This window comes from Nipponia nippon, unplaced genomic scaffold (genome assembly GCF_047370975.1).
Source record: "Nipponia nippon isolate SJK-2023a ecotype South Korea unplaced genomic scaffold, ASM4737097v1 scaffold_6, whole genome shotgun sequence".
In the NCBI taxonomy this organism is placed as follows: domain Eukaryota; kingdom Metazoa; phylum Chordata; class Aves; order Pelecaniformes; family Threskiornithidae; genus Nipponia; species Nipponia nippon.
Genome location: NW_028262380.1, coordinates 50,675,697 through 50,697,237, shown reverse-complemented (window position 1 = coordinate 50,697,237; position 21,541 = coordinate 50,675,697). Strand labels below are relative to the sequence as shown.

At 43.7% G+C, this 21,541-nt stretch overlaps 1 protein-coding gene across 5 annotated transcripts in view; it reads left to right on the top strand.

The window, feature by feature from the left end:
* The first annotated feature begins 499 nt into the window (after positions 1 to 499).
* Positions 500 to 21,541, top strand: part of FAM13A (family with sequence similarity 13 member A) — a 133,567-nt gene continuing 112,525 nt past the window's right edge. For all 5 annotated transcript variants that reach the window (XM_087738114.1, XM_087738113.1, XM_087738112.1 and 2 more), the window contains exons 1-4: positions 500 to 622; positions 3,494 to 3,683; positions 9,027 to 9,236; positions 18,593 to 18,773. In XM_087738114.1, the coding sequence (XP_087594240.1) occupies positions 596 to 622; positions 3,494 to 3,683; positions 9,027 to 9,236; positions 18,593 to 18,773 (608 nt within the window). In that variant the 5' untranslated portion in view covers positions 500 to 595. The remainder of the gene's footprint in view (positions 623 to 3,493; positions 3,684 to 9,026; positions 9,237 to 18,592; positions 18,774 to 21,541) is intronic.

Sequence of the window (21,541 nt, the reverse complement as noted above, 5' to 3'; positions counted from 1 at the left end):
CCAAGTACTGCACCGCGCCATGCTCTGCTGGGCCCTGGCATGTCTGGCTGTGCCGTCGGAGGCCTCCCTGGCACGGGGGTTTGTTTTGCCTCGCTGACTTGACTCCGCGCCGTGCTGGCCGGCTCTGCCAACCTGTGGGCATGCGAAGGTGAGGGGCCTCGCCTGTGTTTTCACCGCAGCCCCGCCAATGTTTCGTGGCTGAGAGCGGGTTTCGTGGTGACATTTTCAGCAGCGGCCCGGTTCTGACCGAGCCCAGACCCTCACGCAGGCGGAGTGCTGCCTCTTACGGCTCGGCACCAAGCGGCAGCTGCCGGCTGCCCGGCCTGGGGGTCGCCCGGGGCAGCCGCGGGGCCTGCCCCTCGCCCGCCATGACCCGCGGAGCCTTCGTGAGGGAGAGCCCTCCCCGCCGAGCCCTCCCGGCGGCTCCCGCGGGAGGGGCAAGGGGCAGGCCCTGCTCCCCTCGCAGGCCGCGGGGGCGGGCCGGCAGGGCGGGCGGCGCCCTGGGGCCGGGCCTCCCGCCTTGAGGGGGCCGCCGGGCCCAGCGAAGGCGGGCGCCCGGGGCGGGCTGCGGGAGCCAGTCCAGCTGCCGGCCGGCATGGGGGCCGGGGCGCTGGCCATATGCGTGAGTAGGGGCCGGGGGGGACGGGGCCGGGGGCGGCGCTGCCCGGGGAGCGGCTGCGGAGCGCGGTGGGGAGCGGGGGGCGGCGGGCGGCCGCCTCCCTCCCGCCCTCCGCTGGGGTCCCTGGCGGGGCGGGCGGGAAGAGAGGCCGGCCTGGGCCTCTCCCCCCTCGGCAGCTGCCGCTCCCTTGGGAAAGGTGGAGATTAATAAAGGCGATTCTAGGCGCCCTTTTTTTCCTTTTTTTTTTTTTTTTCCATTTTTTAAGCCAGCGAGCGTCCGCGCTGCGTCGTTCCCTGCGTTAAGGTTGTTGGATGAGCCGAAAAAGTGCGTCCCTGTGGCATATAAATAGCTTTTCTCAACTCCAGTCATGCTGTCTGGGCGGCACTTTGCGGCGGCATCGTGCAGAGATGATTGAGTTGCTTTTTCCAGTCTTGGTGATCAGTAAAAGTTGCATTAATATTTGGACAAATTTTCCCTGTGTAAAGTCCGATCTTCCATCTATAAGATATGTAACATTCAACTCCTGTTTTTGGCGCTCTCTTGAGGGGGTGATTTAATTGTGATTTTGGATAACTATGTGTAATTTTTTGTTCCTAGTTAGCGCATCGTCTCCAGATCCTTAAACAAGCTCAAAAATTTCCTCTGCTGTTGCTGTGGACATGGCGAATGTCTCTTGGTCCTCTTGCAAATTTAAATTGTGAGTTTCCCCAAGTCAATCCAGCTTCGTGACTCAGGTTTTTGAATGCTGGAATGGAAACAGGATGGAAACCTGTAACTGAGCAAGACTGTGAGGCTAATTGGAGGCCTTAATTGGAGAAGCTCTCTGAGCATCACAGCTGCTCAGGAACTGCTCAAAGGATTTTTGCTGTCTTCTGAATTTAACCCAGGCTACATGATTTTTGCTTTGGCATGCGTCTGCCTGGAGTGAAAATCATGTTATTCATTTAATCCTGAATGGGAACATCTCTTTTTTAAAAACATCTCTTTTTTAAGAGATGTGATATTTTCATAAGTCAGTCAAATTTTAGTTCAAACACTGAACCATGTACTGTTTATTGTAAATATTTATAAGGTGGTCACAATAATGCTGGGTTTAGTTATATATTGCAATTCTGTTTCACAAGTAATAAAACATATTTATGACATTTATACAAGCAACATGTTTTGTAAAGATCAGATAAGTGTTGCATAGGACCTGGGACTATAGAACACACATGTGCTTTGAATAGCTGTGTTTAATAGGAAAAACACAGCAACGTGGGGGAAATTAACTGCCAGATCATTTTATATCTGAAAGAAGGACAGTCATGCTTAATAGCAGCACCGATGCAGATGTTCATGTTGCTTACAGACTGCAGTAAAAATATCATCTCACAAATGAAGAGATTTCAAGGGTTTGTTGGAAATAAAAGATGTATGCCTTGCTAAAATCTGTCTTAATGCAGTTAAGCACCAAGACCTAGGCAAGAGTCTGAGCACTGCTTTGTGTTACTGTACAATATTCTCTATGTGTAAAGTTTCTACTACCAGTTTGTTAATAACACACAGTAGGAATAAGTTCATTTTTAAGCATCACGCTAGTGGTGGGCTTCTTAAACAAAATGATTAAACTCCATGGTAGCAGTGGCCCCCAGTTCCTGCAGTGTAATGTCAGACACATGAGGAAATTCATCAATAGAAAAACTTACTTTTTGGTTTTGGTTTTTTTTTTTTTTTGAGTGAGGTTTGCTGAGTTGTACTGTGCTTGTCCATATTAGTGAAATAATGCTTTGGTGTGTATGGAAATCACAGCTGTGGTGGGTGATGCTGCTGCTCTGCCTTGAGCTGTCTTTCCAAAGGTGCAACAGTGTATGCTGATTTAGATTTCTGCCTGTCATTCATCCTATAAATTAATCCGATATTATGTTATTCCCTTGGGTTTTATTGGCTATGCTCTCATGTTTTCTCTGTCACTGCAACTCAAAACTTGTGAGAATGCTGTGCCTCCAGAAGAACCTATGGGACGTATGCAATTAAGGGTTTATTGTGGAGTGTTTTTCCACCCCCCTTATGTGATTAGATTTCCACCCCCACCTACCTGTGATTAGATTACATAGTCCCTTTCTAACCTTAAAACCTCGGTAATTAAATTTCACACTTAGCAGGTACTCAACATAACATAAAATCTTTCATAAGGATCTATCGGCATTGGACCAGGCTGCCCAGAGAAGTGGTTGAGTCCCCATCCCTGGAGGTGTTTAAAAGAAGGGTAGACGTGGTGCTTGAGGACATGGTTTAGTGGTGGATTTGGCAGTGATAGGTTAACAGTTGGACTTGATGATCTTAAGGGTCTTTTCCAACCTTAATCATTCTATGATTCTATGATCTCAGCTGACAGTGGCCAAAATGAATCCCTAGGGAACAGCATCTGGAAGAAGGGTGCAGCGAACCTTCCCCAGAGTACTCTCTCAGACTGCGACAGGCATCCTGGAGACAACCTGAACTAATGATGGTGTATTGGGATTTTTCGTGTTTGTGTTTGTCCAGTTGCTTTTGTAACCCATGTGAACTGCATGAGTTACAACAGCAGTCTCCTGCGATTCCCAATTACTTGTTACTCTAGTAACAAGCTCACATACAAAAGTGTGGTTTTTCTCCCTTGTCTTAATCAGAGGCTACTTACACTCTTTTCCTGTTAGTTACTTTTCTAGTTTTTTCTCTGTTCGTTTTTATTTCCCTACTTCACAGAGGTTTTCCTGCGGATTAAAATGAAGTAAGTCCAAAACCTTATTCTGGAGCATAGAAGCCAGTTTTGATGGATGTGCCTATGTTGTGAATATGCAACCTTCTGCAGCAAATGTGACTAATGCACTTTTTTTCATCTGCTCCCTTAAGCAAAGCAAATCGGCTGTGAGATTGAAGGAGGACATGAAAAAGATAGCTGCATTTCCACTGAACAAGCAGAGGGACACAACCTGTCCAAAGGTGTTTGGTGTGAGTCTTCTGGAGCTCCAGCAGCAGGGACTGAGCAAGAATGGCATCCCAGTCGTTGTGTGGAATATAGTAGAGTACCTCACCCAGCATGGTAAGCTTAATAGGGTCACTTTTGATTAGTAGCACTCTTTATGTAAGACTCTTCAAATGGAGGGATACATCTTTTTTATGGTACAGGGGCTAAATAAGGTTGTGGCACTAACCACAGGCAAAGAATATTACTGTTTGTGGTTTGCTTCTTTTTTTTTTCTTCTGTCTTGATGCTGAACTTACTTTTTAATAGGATGTTTATAAAGGTAAACTACAGTGTTATGAAGCAGCATGCTCTCATAAACAAGCTGTTCAGTTTATAAATGGAATGTATTTCATTTGTAAAGGTCTGTGTCATTTTCTAGTTGAAAAACATTTGTCTTTAACATCTTCTGACAGTGAGAAGACACAAGTATCTATATAGAGATATTCATGTGCACATGCACACCACATCGGAGAACATAACTGAATAGGAATACATGTTCTTACAGGTTTTCAGATAGATTCCAGTTATTATTAACCCCCTCAAGGAAGTAGGTGTCCAATTCTTAGCTTCTCTTTGCATTCATTTAATGGGACTTTAGTTCCTGTTGTTGAAATACATCTCTCTGCAGAAATCTAGAGCACCATTGGTGCACAGATGTATTCTGTGGTAGCTGTTCAGCAATGGAAAAGATTTTGTGGAGGCAATTTCACCTTGTAAGAAGCTGCATCTGCTCTTACCCTCTTAGCTACTCAGTAATGATAATCCAATTGCAGAGCCTTAGATTCCATGTCTGTATCTTGATAGACCTTTAGAAGCTGATAGATGCTTCTTGTGGGGGACTTCAGCTTACCAGGTGTCTGCTGGAAATACAACACAGCAGAGAGGAAACAGTCTAGGAGGTTCCTGGCGTGTGTGGAAGATGATAACTTCCTGACACAGCTGGTGAGGGAGCCAAGTGGGGAAGGCCTGTTGTTTGCGAACGGAGGAGGACTGGTGGTGATGTGGTGGTCGGAGGCTGTCTCGGGCACAGCAATCACAAAATGATAAGAGTTTTTGATTCTCAGAGAAGTAAGGAGGGGGGTCAGCAGAACTGCTGCTACCTTGGCCTTGTGGAGGGCAGACGTTGGCCTGTTTAGAGGCCTGGTTGACAGAGACCCTTGGGAGGCAGTCCTGAAGGGCAAAGGAGTCCAGGAAGGCTGGACATGCTTCAAGAAGGAAATCTCAAACGCGCAGGAGCAGGCTGTGCCCATGTGCCAAAAGATGAGCTGGCGGGGAAGAAGACCGGCCTGGCTGAACAGGGAGCTTTGGCTGGAACTCAGGAAAAAAAGGAGAGTTTACAACCTTTGGATGAAGGGGCAGGCCACTCAGGAGGACTGTACGGAAGTCGTGAGGTGATGCAGGGAGAAAATTAGAAGGGCCAAAGCCCAACTCGCACTTAATCTGGCTTCTGCCATGAAAGACAAGAAAATATGTTTCTATAAATCCATTAGCAACAAAAGGAGGGCCAAGGAGAATCTCCATCCTTTATTGTGTGCGGGGGCAAACATAGCGATGAAGGATGAGGAAAAGGCTGAGGTGCTTAATGCCTTCTTTGCCTCAGTCTTTAGCAGTCAGACCAGTTGTTCTCGGGGTACCCAGCCCCCTGAGCTGGAAGACAGGGACGGGGAGCAGAATGAAGCCCCCATAACCCAAGGGGAAACGGTCAGCAATCTGCTACACTGCTTAGACACACAGAAGTCTATGGGGCTGGATGGGATCCACCCAAGGGTACTGAGGGAGCTGGTGGAAGAGCTCACCAAGCCACTTCCCCTCATCTCTCAGCAGTTGTGGCTAACCGGGGAGGTCCCAGTTGGGTGGAGGTTAGCAAATGTGATGTCCATCTACGGGAAGGGCTGGAAGGAGGACCCGGGGAACTCCAGGCCTGCCAGTCTGACCTCGGTGCCGGGGAGGGTTCTGGAGCAGATCATCTTGAGTGCCGTCACACGGCACGTACGGGACAACCAGGGGACTGGGCCCAGTCAGCGTGAGTTTATGAAAGGCAGGTCCTGCTTGACTAACGTGATCTCCTTCTAGGACGATGTGACGTGCTTAGTGGATGAGGGAAAGGCTGTGGATGTTGTCTGCCTGGACTTTAGTAAAGCCTTTGACGCTGTTTCCCACAGCATTCTCCTGGAGAAAGTGGCTGCTCATGGCTTGGGCGGGCGTACTCTTTGCTGGGTAAAATAGTGGCTGGATGGCCGGGCCCAAAGAGTTGTGGTGAATGGAATGAAATCCAGTTGGTGGCTGGTCACAAGTGGTGTTCCCCAGGGAAGAGAAGTATTAAACAGAAGTATTGGGGCCACTTCTGTTTAATACCTTTATCAATGATCTGGACGAGGGGATTGAGTGCACCCTCAGTAAGTTTGCAGACGAGACCAAGTTGGGCGGGAGTGTTGATCTGCTGGAGGGTAGGAAGGCTCTGCAGAGGGACCTGGGCAGGCTGGATCGATGGGCCGAGGCCAACTGTATGATGTTCAACAAGGCTCCGTGCTGGGTCCTGCACTTGGGTCACAACAACCTCATGCAGCGCTACAGGCCTGGGGAGGAGTGGCTGGAGAGCTGCCTGGTGGAAGAGTAGCTGGGGGTGTTGGTTGACAGCTGGCTGAACATGAGCCAGCGGTGTGTCCAGGTGGCCAAAAAGGCCAATGGCATCCTGGCTTTTATTAGGAATAGTGTGGCCAGCAGGACCAGGGAGGTGGTCTTGAGCCCTGTACTCGGCACTGGTGAGGCCACACCTCGAGTACTCTGTTCAGTTTTGGGCCCCTCACTACAAGAAGGACATTGAGGAAGTTGACTGGAGCGCATCCAAAGAAGGGCAAGGAAGCTGGTGAAGGGTCTAGAGCACAAGTCTTATGAGGAGTGGCTGAGGGAACTGGGGTTGTTTAGTCTGGAGAAGAGGAGGCTCAGGAGAGACCTTATTGCTCTCTACAACTACCTGAAAGGAGGATGCAGGGAAGTGGCTGTCAGTCTCTTCTCCCAAGTAACAAGCGATAGGACCAGAGGAAATGGCCTCAAGTTGTGCCAGGGGAGGTTTAGATTGGATATTGGGAAACATTTCTTCACTGAAAGGGTTGTCAAGCATTGGACCAGGCTTCCCAGGGAAGTGGTTGAGTGTCCATCCCTGGAGTATTTAAAAGATGGGTAGATGTGGTGCTTAGGGACATGGTTTAGTGGTGGCCTTGGCAGTGCTAGGTTAGTGGTTGGACTCGATGATCTTAAAGGTCTTCTCCAACCTAAACAGTTCTATGATTCTAAGTCTATGCAAACATGGCTTGCAAATTAGCTTGGATTAAGGTACAGTGCAAATTTAAAACATGATCCTACCTTTACACAGCAGCATCTTGCTTGATCTACTTCAACTTGCTTTAAAGTGGTCTGCTGGAACACTGAAAGAGCAAGGATGGAAAAAGTTTTTGCATCATTTAGGTTTTGTTCAAAGCCAGAAGCTGACACAAACTCTTGACTGCAAATTGTGGGCTGTGCTCTGTGTTCCATAAAAGGACCTGAATCCCACATGACTGTGTCCCAAATATGAACTAAACAAGCCAAGTCCTCTACTCTGCAGCAAGATTAGCTAGGCTTCTGAATGCCAAGGCAATTATCCAGCCCCGATAAAGATACAATCCATTCTCGTTCTCAAAAGTGCAAGCAAGATCTCAAAGATGCCCTCTTACATAGGAAGTTCTTGAAATGGGTGTCCCGTGCTTGCCAAAGGTTTGTTTTGTGAAGTAATGGTGAAGTTGGTTAACTGTGAAGACATTTTTAACAGCAGCCCAGGTATGAATTCAAACTATTTGGAGGCAGTGTTCTGTGAATCATGGTTACTGATTGTTCAGTATTGTCTTACAAGTTCCTACTCTGCAAAGATACTGCAATAGACATTGTAGGGCTTTTTAAAGCCAGACCGTTTCAGCGTCTCTCTTCTAGCTCGTGAGGAACTGACCACCCACTTGAAAAAGCTGAGCTGACTGTCAGGCAGCTACATCCTTGAACTAAGTTTGCATTAAGCTGCCTATTTGCAGATTTATAGGTGAAGCCAAGTTTTCCTATGCTGAATTTAGTAGTATCTGATTACTGTTATCAGTATGTTCTAGCTTCTCTTTACTTCCATAAATGACTGAGGAAGAGGAAAGGAAGTTTTATCTGCGTGGGGACTGTGTCCTTTGGTCACTTAGTGCTGCAGAAATGAAAATCATTATTGAGATGTGGTATTTTCTGCTGCCCCCAAGATGGCAGTACAGCATACCACATAAGAATGCATTTTGTTGTGAGTACAGGAATACAAGATCTGTAAGCAGTATCTTATATTAGTCAAGTAAAATGCTTGAGTGCTTGTCCATTTTTTTTTTTTTTTTCCTTACTAGATCAGTTTGTCTTCTGGTCCAATAAAAGAGACTATTGCTCTCTACAAACTCTGCTGCATTAGTATTGATTTCTGGGACTGGAAGCATTCTGTCAGACTATTGTTTCATGATGTCTGCTCTGAACTGATGAAAACCATATACACTTCTGAAGAAGAATAAGCAGGTCTATACACACAGTATTAGAAAAGCGGAATTTTTGTGGTGAAAGTGTTATAGAGAAACATTAATTTATTGAGTTCAGTTTTAGGCACTTTACTTAAGGATTTGAATCTCAGCATATGCCTAGAAAGTGATGTTTGATACAGTATGATTCATCTGGCTTCCTCCATGGAAGCCTCCTTCTTTCTGCATCTCCTTCACTGGGTGTGGGGTGCCTGGCCTGAAGTGATCGATACCTTTTCTTTTTCATTGTGAAATACTTTGGGCTTTGTGCTGTCCAAAATATATGTTTGCTCACTGAGATTTTTTGCTATCATAAAGTTGCCGTGCTCATTATGGAGTTGCTGCTGCAATCAGCACGTGTTCAGGTGGTTTTGCTCTGTGATGGTCACAGGTAAGAAGCTGTTACCCTAAAATGTGAAGCTGGAAGTAGTCACACGTGTGAATTTGGCAGAGTCCCGCTCAAGGTAATGGGCTACTTGCAAAAGTGAAACAACCGAACTGTCTTGTAGAATCTGGATCCTTTTCTGTTGAAATATACCAATGCAAAATGTGGCTGTCTCAATTGATTTCTGCATGGTGTGAGGTTACAGCAATGGCACTGAGTTTTGTGGGTTCTCAAAGAGTATCCCAGGCCTCAAGATCTGGTCACTGGTATTTGTTAATTATCATAATTCAATTTCTTGACTAGAGTGAGGTTCTGGGGGGAAAATAGTATTTTTTTTTTAAACTGCGTTGTATTAATTGCCCTCCTTCGTATTACTACAAGTTTATTATTCACACTAGAATATCTGTTTCATCATATCACTGGGATGCCTCAGTTCAGATCCATCTCATATGCAATATATAATTACAGGTATGACGCAGGAAGGCCTCTTCAGGGTAAATGGCAGCATGAAAATGGTGGAACAGTTGCGTCTGCAATACGAGCGTGGGGAAGAGGTGGAACTTGTTAAAGACGGTGATGTGTACTCAGCAGCCAGTCTGTTGAAATTATTTTTGAGAGAGTTACCAGATGGGATTATCACCTCTGCCTTACATCCCAGGTTCATTCAGCTTTACCAGGGTAAGTGAGAGGTAAAATCTCCATCCTTCAATGCGCTTTCTTTCTGCTGCTTTCTCTGTTTCTTAGTTTACCTACTTTGTTCTGTATTTCCTTTGACTTTAGCTCTCACCTGCTCCCAGAGTGCTCACAGATGTGCAATTCCGTTACAAGAGACAGAAAATTGTTTGGTATATGTTTGGTAAAGTCTGGATGATTTATGATTTTCTAATCCAGTTATATCTGCTGAATATAAACTGAAATGATCACCTGGTTTCTTTGAGCAAGCTTGTAGACAATAGCTGCAGTCTTTTTAGGACACAGATTTGCTTCTGTTTTGCTAGGGTGATTTCTGGCAGTTCCATTCTAATGGACTCTGAAAAGTTATAACAACTTCATCTGCTAATCAAATTGAATATCCATTGAGCCCAAAGTATATGTTGTGTAAGTATCTACTTCTCACCAAGTGATGTGATTGCCCATCAAAAAATGAGCCAGTTTGCAAGTAACAGCAGACTTCACCTTTTATTCCCCATCATAGCACACAACCTAGAAGACTTCTTTTTTCTTTCTTTTTTTTTCCCCCCCCTTCAAGTGGTGGATCAAGCATAAGAACGAACATCACTTCTGCTTTAGAAAGTTGAAACTTGCACAACTGTCTGTCAAATGATTTCTCAATGTAATTAATCTGTATCAGACAGTCCAGGTGGTTGTTCTGTGGAATAGGTGGTGGTTGGCCCTGTTCCTTGACCGCATGGGTCAGTGGCAGTTCTTCTTTCTTGCTGCAGGCGGTTGATGCCTCTTCTTGCTGTCTTCCTAAGAAGCTCCAAAGTGAGTGGGTAAATGTTAACTAGAGATGTGCTCTTTACCATAAAGCAGGCAAATGTGATGCATGATGCAGAGGAGGAATGCGCACCCTGACATGCATCCCTAGCGGAAGATGGTGCAAAGTTCTCACACTCTTGTCCTGAGGTCTGTCTTCTGCTTTTCTTGCCTGCAGTGGAGATGAAGTTTAGCCCTTGCCTGGAGGAGGGAGAATGTGACCGTGTCTGTCTTTGCCTTCCTGTTTGGGGCTGTACAGACTGCCGAGGGTGCCCTGGAGAAGAGCTCTGTGCCTTCGCTTGAGTGCAGGCGTTTCAGCTGTAATCAGATTGTATGTGGGCTGTGTAAAATACCTTCCTTATTTAGTAAAGTTGTCTGGGGCCCAAGGATAGGGTCCTGGAAGTGTTGTGTAGGAAGGTGCTGTTGTTTTAGAAAGTCCCTTTTTTCTGGTCATAGCTGTGCTTTCTTTTGGGTCTTTTAGATTTCACCAGGTCTGACTCATGAGCTGTATTTAATTATGTTCTTTCTCATAAATCACCATTTAAGTGGAAATTTTGTTTAAGTTGCACCTTCGCTGTTCTACATCCTTGTCCCCACAAAGGTCATATCGGTGTATTGCACCAGGAAATACTGAGGTACTTTGTGAGCAGTGCTGTTTGTGGAAAGTTTCATTCATTCCCGCTTCCCACAGGAAATGCAAAATCTCCTCAGTACTTTCTATGGAAATGAGATAGATATCCTTACTTCATAGATTTACCCACTAAGCTTTCTTGTTTCAAAAGCAGTTACCATGTAATTTATGAACCCAGTTCTGCAAAAGTCAGTACAACTGTGACATGTCTTCATAGCTAAGTTTGCCTGTATTGAACAATAAGCCCCAGTTATAGTCCCATTATAATTTTGATTAGAAAAAAATCTTATTTGAAAAATGCCAGATTGGCTGTTATGGCAAGGGGAAGGCTTTTGTAAAGTTTGAAGAAAGCTGAGGGTTTTTTCATGCCCTAGAAAGTACAGCATAAATGAGTTGCTATGAAAAGCACTGATGACTTTCATCGGGTTCAGATTAGCTTAAGTGGTAGATGGGCCTTTGTTTACAGTTAAATGATCAACCAGCTACGCAGGATTGGAGCAGTTATCTATTCACTTATCGAAGTATGTACAAGGGTATTCGTTGCAAAATGGTACCAAGAGGGTGCGTGCATGGGTGTTCTTTTTGCAAACTACGAAGAAAGTAGGTCAAGTTGTTTCTGAGCCAACAGGTTATTAAAATATAACTTTGAATCTGGAGCCACTTCGCTGCATGTCTACACTGAAGGCAATTACAAGCTCAGTTACAACCTCTGTATTCCCTCCTGTTGACGTTTTGCATGGGAAATGGTGTTTTTGTGATTACGTTAGAGTTCCTTTGGAATATTTTCAGGGATTGGTATCAGCATTTTTTTAAGACAGCTGAGATCTTGGCCTGAGAATAATACACCATTACTTTACTTCCTATAAAAATTGTTAGGGAGTGATTCCTCTAGTTAAAAATAGCTGGACTGAAAATTACAAATTTTACCTGTAGGTGTAACCCTTTTTAGTTCTGGGTATAGTCTTTGTTACCAAATGAAAGAGTAAATAATCTGCCCTTTTATGAAAAAGAGAGAACCTGACTGATTGGTAGTTCAGGAAGTCCGAGCAGCTGGTTTGGCATGCTCTCTGCAGCCTGTGCAATGTCGTGTGAAACAGAGCTCTGCATGCTGCCCCCAAATCCTGACACGTTGCTGTTTATATAAATATTCAGCATAATGCCAAGACTATTCAGTTCCAGAAAACATCACATAGCGTATCCTAAAGGCCGTTTGGTGTGTCCTGATGTTCTCTCTCTGCCCTTGGAGAAGGGCAGTGGGAGCTGAGAAGGGCTTGCTCTGTAAATGATGTTGATCGGAGATGTGCGTAGCAAGTGCAGGCCAGGGACACAATGATAGTGATCTTTGTGTTGGCCACTCTCCTCAGAGTGCCTGACAAATATGAAGGCTGCTCCTTGCAGGGAGTCCTGGGGTAAAAAATGTCCATCACAATCTGTTTTGTGACTGAGGCTTCACTGCAGCGCAGAGCTGTGCCTGCCCATGCAAAACGGGTCGTGCTTACAGAGTGGTGAAAGTTTCTTTCAGAAACCTCAGCTGGAAGAAATCAGCAGCTCCCATACAGCAATCCGTGCTTGAGCTTGTTTATTCCTTTTGGCTTTTCATTCCTTATCTTTTATATCATGATCACTGACTCTTACGACATTTGTACATACTAGGAACTGTATGCCCAGCTCTTGTCCCCTTTCACAGGTCACTTGCTTTCAGCAAGACAGGTTGCTGTTGTACTTTTACTTTTTAGCATACAGAAAGCTTTTCCCTTATGTGAATTTCTTTTTTGTCATTGTTGCATTCCCTCCTCCAGCAGGGGTACAGTGAAATGTGGGCTCCTGTCTTCCTTTGGTACTCAGTCTAATTAAGTTGAATGCTATTTGATCACTCTGGCTTCTTGACATTGTTCCATCCTAGGGAATTTATATTTTTCAGTGGGCAGCAGCTAGATGCGAGTTCTATCTCACATACCTTCTGCTCACTGCCTGCCACGGCTGGCAAGGTTTTGTCTGGTGCCCGTGAACAGCCCTGCTAGTTTCAGGGAGAGGGATTGGGAGGTGGTGGAAGGGAAGGAGCAGCTCCCTTCCGGACCAATGAGTCACTTTAGGGAATGCTTAGTAGCCAGCAGCTGTCTGAGTTACGTGAACAAGCAGAACCAAAAATATAGGTTGTGTTGGAGGAGTTCAGAGGTCAAATTTCAACCTGAACAGTGACTGTGAAAATGAATAAATGAGTGTGAAAATGAGTAGATGAGAGCTGATGCTTTAACCACGGTTTACTGCAGCAGCGCAGCAAATCAGATTCACTAGTTGTCTGTGGTTCTCCAGGATCTTGTGGCATGATTTTAACCTTTTCCTTTGGGTTTTGTTGTCGTTGTGTTGATATCAGGACTAGTTCCAAACTAGAGAAATAACTTCTGTTTTCCACATGCAGATGATGTTTTTTATGCAGTAAAAACTCTTGGAACTGGATTTCTTATGCAGATGATGACACTGAGCAGAGCCACAAAAGAAGCGGGAGTGCTCTGTTCCCAATATGTTGGAATGAAGCATAAATACAGCTCTGCAAAGTGCCTTAATGATGCAGAGTGAGAGGTCTCAAGTTGGATTGTGATGACAACCTTCTTATGATGAGAACTTGCAGCATTTCTGCTACTGATGGCAACAAGGCATGATTCCCCCCCGCGCCCCCCCCCCCCCCCCCCCCCCCCCGAGGCAGGATCGTGTCTGAAGCAGATTGCTTCTTGGCAGAGAGAGACTGGAGTCCCGCTTCCCATAAATTGTGGAGGTGGAAAGAAACGCCTTGATTCCTCCAACGGCCTGGTGGGTGCAGTGGTACTGCAATGTACAACCTGCTGCCTATGTGCCGAAGATTAACTTCCTAGGGCACGTTGATAGCTACAGACAGATGCAAGCTTTTCTGTCTGTTCTCCAAGCTGGTAGTATGCAAGGCAGCTGAAAGCTATGCAGACGTGGTAGCACGACACTGAGCCCTAGGCTCGCTTCCTCGCCTCACAGCAGAGATAATTAGCTAGGGCATGGCACTGTTTCAGTGCTTCCAGGCTGGAGTTGTTTGGGGTCAGACCATTTGAGACATGAGCAAAGCAGTGACACACACCTGTCTGCAGGCATCCGTACCTTTAGTGATGTTCAGGCAGCATGCTCTGCAGGAGGAAGGAGTAGCACGAAGAGGGATGAATTGGGGAATTAGATCGTGTCTGTAGCATGTCAAAGAAACTCAATATGTTCAGAAATAGGATGAACCATTGGAATATATGTCCCTCTTGTTGTGATCTGTGGGTGTATACTGAAATTAAATGAGACTGAAAACACCCTTGCAAATGTGTCTGTGCCTCCTACACCGTTGAGGCTCCTGTTTCTAGTTAATTAACATTTTTAGAGACACTGCCTGTCCTTTTCAGTTGTCTCCTTGACTTGTCCCTCAGTAGCAAGTCCCTAGCTCAGTTCTGAGGTCCCACACTGCCCTTGCTGGCTTCCTTGGCCCTCTGCCTGTCACGCTGTGTTCTGTGTCCTCTGGCTGCTGAGCTTAGACATGGCCTGAGGCTGCCGGTTTTGATCCCTTCCTCAGCCCAGAAACCACCATTCCATCCCTGTTTTCAAGCCCTTCCTGCCTGCTCATCTAAGCTAGGCTTCTCTTGCAGACCTCTGCTGGGGTGCCGTCTGCTTCACATGGCTTCTGGCAGGCTCCCAAAACAAAAAAGCAAATGCTTTGTCTCTGCCTTCAAAGCACCTTCCCCTTAGCCTTCATTCTTCTTTTACTCCTTTCTCCTTCTCTCTGCTGTATTGGGCAAAATTTTCAAAACACCTTCATGTACCGTGCTTGAAAATCACAAGTGTGTTGGTAGCTGGGCATATCTGAAAATATGGCTTGAATATAGGTTCCTGAATTGTCTGGCACTATGCTGTTCCCATTATTGACAAGCTCATTTGTCTCGTCTCAGGATGCTGCAGAGACTGAAGCATATGCTTAGCTTCATGCCACCCTCTTTAATCTGACTGACTCAGAAAGACTGCACTTGGTAGTCTTGACTTCCACAGGACAGCTTGTACTTCACAAAATTAGGCAGGTACATAAGCCTAAGGCTTTGGTACACTTGATGCTTGTCTGCACTGTAGCATAAACAGCTCTCGCGCTCTAATGTTTCTCTGACGGTCAGTACCAGCTGAGTAAACCTTAGTGATTGACTTTGAAGCAAATTGAAAAATTGTCTAGCAGGTGGACAAAAGGAGGAATGCTCCAAGCAATTGGTTGTCATGACTCAAGACTATTTTTGCTCTCTAATAAGTTGAAAAGCTGTTTTATTTGAAGTAATATGGTCACGGAGAGCAGATGTATACTTGTCTTGAAAAACATACGAAGTGCATGGAATACTGTGTATGCATGTCACGCTCTAAATTCACCACAAATTGTAATAGTAATTTTTACACATAAAGCTGAAATCCGTGAAATAAGCAGCAAGAGAATTATCCAATTAGTTTTGATTTTTGGATTGTATTGGGAGAAAGGCTTGAGTTCCTTCCCTTGCTTGTTCACTGGAAAAGGAGGAGAGAGAGGAAAGCCATATTTTCTTTCTCCCATTTCACAAGGACAAGAAATTTCATGGTTCAGTAAATGGGGCTTGCTGCCTCATGTTGTTCAGTGTCTCTGTGTCCTTCAATTAGGGTAATTTCTCAAGATCTTATGATCTGGTATCTGTCTCTCTTCTTGAAAGTACAGAAATGAACAAAGGTTTGGCTGTGCCCAGCGATAAGCATCTCTGATGTTGATATGCACCACATAATATATCATGGTTAATGAACAGGGACATCCTACCTGCCAAATACAACTGATGCCACGAGCCCAATAGCTTTGTTTGTTGTCAGAGTGCAAACCTGTGTTCAGAATGTTTTGTGGAGGTTATTAGCATCTTTCTAGTTTAGAAGCAATGGAAAATCCTTCAGTAAATGGAAAAGTACCTGTCAATCTAAAGCCCCAGTGGGCAGCTCAGAGAGGCAATTAGTTCTCAAGGGCATTTGCTAATTAGGTGGTGGAGTGATGGTGGTGGAAGAGGTGCATTTTTTTCTGAGATGGTTTTGGCTTTCCTTATCATAACTGTAAGCAATTTATAGTAGAAAACACTATGTGCTAGTTGTTTTGTTATCCAAAGAAAAGTATGTTAGGAGGTGAATTTTAATGTTCTGGCTATGTAGAAATTAGTTGTGTTTTGTTTTTCTTTTAGCTTCATGAAAAGATAATTAGTAATCAGGTCAGAGACTGTCCAGTCCACTTTGATCAGTGCAAATACAATTAGATTCCATATTGTTATTCCATTTAATACAGCCTTCAGAAGCATCCTGAAATTTTGCTGCAGAAATAAAACTGAAAAATCAGATTTCTTACTCTTACCAAGCTGATTCATGGTAGTGAAGTAATGACTGGTTTTATTCTGTATAACTCTAAAAAAATTTTGAAAGAAATACTTGTGATAAATAAGCAAATAAGATTTTTGCTCATCTGCTCCATGCATATTTGATACTTGACTTTTCTGAAGGAGCTAATTTTGTAGCTGTAGAAGAGAAGGATATAATTAATCAGTTGGTTGAAGTGTTTGGTCCTGTAATTTGACTGGTATTTTAAACTTTGGCCTGCTGTCATGAAAGAATTCATATTAAAACAGATGCATAAAAATGAATTCTTCATGCATATAAAACTTTAAAAGGCTTCTCTCGCCACGTACTGTATTATGCATGTTATGTATGGCAGGAAACCTAAGCTTGGAAGCAGGTGAAATCCCACAAGTTCAACTGTATGAAGCGGCAAGTACGTACATACAAAACTCATTTGTTTCCCAAACTATATGTGGGATAAATCCTGTTTATTAGCCACAAAAATGTCTGATTGTAAAACAGAAATCATATTGTGACTTAATGGTTGAGTTCTCAGGAGTCACTTTCAGATATTTTCACACAGACCGCAAATTTACACAGCTAACCACTGTTCAAAGCATTCTACCCCTGGAATAGTATACAATCCAGCCCTGGAATATTTCTGGGAAATGAAAAGTAAAAACAATGAGGAAACTTCTGAAGCATTTATACATACCTTACACTGTGTTTAAAGCTTTTCCTTTCCCCCCCGCTCCGTTTTTCTCCTTTGCAAAAATGTTGGGGAAATGTAAAATGTTCTTTGTTCCTGCAACACAAGGCATGGGACGTCTTCTCCTCTGCGTGCTGGTAGCAGGCTGTACAGCAGAGGCAGCAGCTAGTTGCTCATCTCTTTCACATGCAGCCTGTTTTATTACAACTTCTTGAGTAAAAACAGGTCTTGAAGACTGAGCAAGGTTTGGTTTTGATTGACTGCTGGGTGAATCTCATTGCTAAGCATCATAACGTCCTCTGAATGAAAAAAATACCTTGTTACCCTAAGCATGGGGAGGATGTCTGTATTCCCATGGTAAGCCAGCAGCTACTTTGGGACAAGGCAATCTGTTACAGAGAACACAGAGGGTTAGCATTTAGTGTGAGCTCACTTTGGCTTTGTGGAATAAATACATCCTTCCAACCACTAGAACAGTTTTTAAACCTTAAAGTACATCTCTAAGGAAAAAGCAATTACCCAACAAGTCTTACAGCATTAACACCATCAACCTATAAGTCTGATAAATAAAGAAAAAAAGTACTAGAAATGCATAGCTGCCCTCATGTTAATGGACACTGCTTGTAATTAGATCAGTGAGGAAAACTGTTACGGCCTGAGGTCTTCCGTCTGAAAATGCTGTTGCACAAAAGCCCAAGAACTATGCATATGTGAGAGTTTCAGTGAAATTTCATTCTCGTGGAGAGTAGCAATGAGTATTTCCAAGCGTTAAGCTGTCCTGTTTTGGCATAAAGGGAAGGAAATACTGAATTGTTTTCAAAAGTTTGCTTTTATTAACATGTAAACCCAACATTTTGGTGGGTACAAATTACTTTTTGGAAAGTGTTTTTGGGGTGGAGGAGGGGAGCAAAGAATTTGCAGATTTTAAGTTCAGTTCCAGAAGCAGAACACAATTGAGTAGAAGCTGTGTGGGAGGCGAGGCTTGTGTTTGCTGCCTGGGTCTGTATAAACACAGCATCTGTGAAGTTCATGCAATTTTTGCTTTAAAAAAAACAAACAACAACAACAAAAACCTGCATGAAAGAAAATTGATCTTAGTCATACTTTGATATTACTCAGTTCGGTAAGGGAGACTTTTATCCATACTTAAATTCTAGAAGGTTGTACAGTATAACAAGGCTACTCTCTAACATTACTCCAAGTTTTCGCTCATTATGGAGTGTAACACTGCCCTGAACAGCCTTTTTTCTGTAAGCAGCACTCCTCACCTAGGATTTAGTACAGAGTTGTTACTCTGACAAAAGATAGAAAATTGAGCTTTTCACAAAATGTACCCACAGCAAGTACTGTAGTACTGTTATTCTAACAACACCTGCATTTCAGGAGCCTGCTTGTTTTACTGTTCTTGCTTTCTTCTTTTTGAAGTTTTTCATGGGAGGGGAAACTAAAACAGAGTATGAGATGGCGTTTGGGAAGCAAAGATCACATCTGGAAGAAGCATGGAAGCAGGAGATCTGGCAGAGCTGGAGTTAAAGCAGATATAGCTGTGTACTGGGTGGGAAAAAACATGCTCTGATGCTCTTAGCTATGACCACTGCTGATTCTGCTCAGGAAAACTGTTACAACATAAAGGTGAACATGAAACAGTGCCAGTGGTGGGCAGAGTGCGCCTCAGGAGAAAGGAGCAGGTTCCCTGAGGAAAATCGAGGGGTTTGGAGGATTCTGTGTCTCTGATCAGAACTAAGACTAAATTTTAGATCCCACTGCTTGCTCACCTATGTAAGTAAATTGGCATCAATGTAGAAAACCATATACATATGTTTTTTCTTCTCTTGTTTTTCCTAGACACTAGAAACGACATGCAGAAGGAACGTAACTTGAAAGAACTCCTTAAAGAACTGCCCGATGCTCATTACTGCCTGCTGAAGTATCTGTGCCAGTTCCTGATAAAGGTTGCTGAACATCATGTAGAGAACAGGATGAACCTTTGCAATCTTGCCACTGTATTTGGACCAAACTGCTTTCAGTAAGTTGGGGTTTTCACTTTTCCCCATATGTTGACGGAGAGCGTAACGGAGCAGATGGCCAGAAATGTAGCTCAGAACCCTAATTTGTCAGGGTGATCAAATGGAGGCAATGACTGGGGCTTCATGATAAATTTTAGTGCTAAAGCTATTGTTTGAACTGAATGGGAGTTGAGTTGCTCTCCCATGTCCTCTTGCTATTTTTGTTAAACAGTTGGTCAGTTTTCTATTGCTGCATCGACAGCAGAGCAGGAGTATAACCATGAAAGGCCTTCAGACTGTATAGTGCAAGGAGACTTGTGCTCATACAGCTTTCTTCCTTTGCCATCAGATAATACGGATGCTTCTCTGTAGAAGGCGTTGAGAAAGGATACCTGGGGAAAAGGACTCCTATGCAGCACCCAGGTGCTGTATAATTTCTAGAGATGGATACTGCATACTCTCTGCAGATTTGACTTTGTGATCTGGTGTCTGTCCTCAAGATGCCGATGATTCTGGGCTCTTTATCCTTCTAGTATATTCAGAAACTGGTCCAGAGGTTATGAGGGTTCCACTGGCCGCTTGAGACTTCTTACTGAACTCACTAGTTTTACTAGTTTCTTTCATTGGCTCCACTTCCTTGGTGTTTGTGGTGAAGACATGTTGTACATGCTAATCGAGCTTGCAGCAGTAGCGAGAAGAGTTATTTTCAGGTGCGAGAACACAGTTGAGTGAGAATGTTTCTGTTGAGTCACTACTGTGGTGCAATGCACCGTTAGCATCTTCACCCCGGTCTTGTCTGTAATACACCTGCTGGCTGGCATCTAAGATCTAAGACATGGGAGACACATAGGGAGTTTGGTTCAGTCATCAGTCTTGAAAGATGTGTGATATCAGCGAAAAGAGACAAGTGGGTTCCTTGTAGCAAATGTTGGATTTTTATTGATCCTTTTAAAACTTTGCTCTGGAATAATACTGAGTTGCCTAATGAGACTTAGATTAGATTAATTGCCTAATGAGACTATCTCCCTAGGCTTCCTCTGTAGCCAGTGGAAAAAAGGAGACTTCTTTAAAGAGAGAAAACGGATATTAGGTTCCTTGTAATGTATTGAGCCAGTTCCACATACCTAGGCTAGATGCTGCCTGCTGTCTTTTTAAAGGAGCATATCTTTTCCCATTGATCAGGGAAAGAACACGCAGAGATGAGACGTTTAAACAAAAGCTTGTCCTTGTGACTACACTGCTGCCTTGTCTTAAGATGGTGCTCCTGGATGATGAAGGTGAATATGTCACAATTAAAGCATTCACTGTGTTAATACAAGAAGATAAAGCATATTTTGAAAAGAACTGTCTTCGTCTCCAAAAGAAAGAAAACTCAAAAGACAGTAGTATGTGCAGGAACGCATGAATATGAGAGTTAGTGGAAGCACCATACTGCAAATTTCTGACAAGGAAAAGCAAAACAATTTCTAAAGATTACATTTGTATGGGCAGTTTGGGAATTTCTGTGTAAATGTATTAGTGGAGTTATGAACAAACAAAATAAATTAGAAGAATGAGTCCAATGGCTAAATCTCTATGACTCAAACTCCCAAGTGGCTATTAGAATAATTTTTAGTTTATTCATCACTTTGTTTAGGAAAGTTTAAAAATTAGCTCTGCATACTTTTTGGTATAGAATGCAGAGAGTTGCAGTTTAGAATTGCAATTGGCGTTCCTAAGATTAAACCAAAGCATACCTAAAAACTGCATAGTTGTTGCCTCAACTGATCTCTGCTCCTAAGATAACATAGAAAAGACGTAACAATTTTTGTAATGTATAGGGCCTGTGTCTAAGAGGGGTGGAATTGCATCATTCCATTGCAGAAGACTGAGAAAGGCAGAGTTCACTGGAGATGAAAACACAAGGGCTCTCGTGGCTGTATATGAACGCAGCCAGCCCTGCAGTTGTGACACGCATTGAAATAAATGGTCATGTAGCAGAAGAGGCAAGGAAAGCAAGGCTTGACACTTCACAAATTGCTAATATGATTTTTAGAAGACCCAAATATGTCAGAATTATGGATGTAGATTTTTGTTTAAACTAAGTTTCACCATCTAGTAATTCAGCTATGTGTTTCATCAGATCTTGATCTTTCCAAGGTAGTTCGGGATTGTGGTCCAGACACAAAGATTGTGAGCAACAGTTCAAATACTCTTTTCTCATACGTTAATGGATGCAGTCTTAAATTGCTGGAACTGTGACTGTCTGTATCAACAAAGATTTGATAGGAGGAGGAAAAAACTTGCAGCACTGAACTTTAGGCATTGGGCTTAGCCAGCTGGTTGGCCAAGCAGCAAGAGAGAGATGCTCAGATGCTCCAGAGTAAGGCTGCCTGAAGCCTGCTTGGCAAGGGCTGTCTTACTATATGGCTACAGGCAGCCCCTAGAAAGACTAGCTGCAGAAATTAAATATCAGCAGGTGGTTGAAGCAAACACTTCTCTCACTTGGTGTTGTTTGTTCAGAGCAGTGTATGGGGTATTTCTCTGGGACAAGGAAAGAAGGCTTAGCATACAGCTTGTCAGCAATTACACTGCTGAAGCAGGAAGATCTGAGATTTTTCTGTCAGAAATTCACACTCATGTCTAAAATCAGCATTCGAGTCTGTGTAGTTAATGCACAGTGTCAGAGAAGATAAAGCCCATCTGCTGATAGTGAAGGATTGCTTTCTACAAGGTATTTTTAGTGACATTTTAGCTATTTAAACATATTATCTGCTACTTTATAAGTAAGGCTGTTTAACAGTTGAAT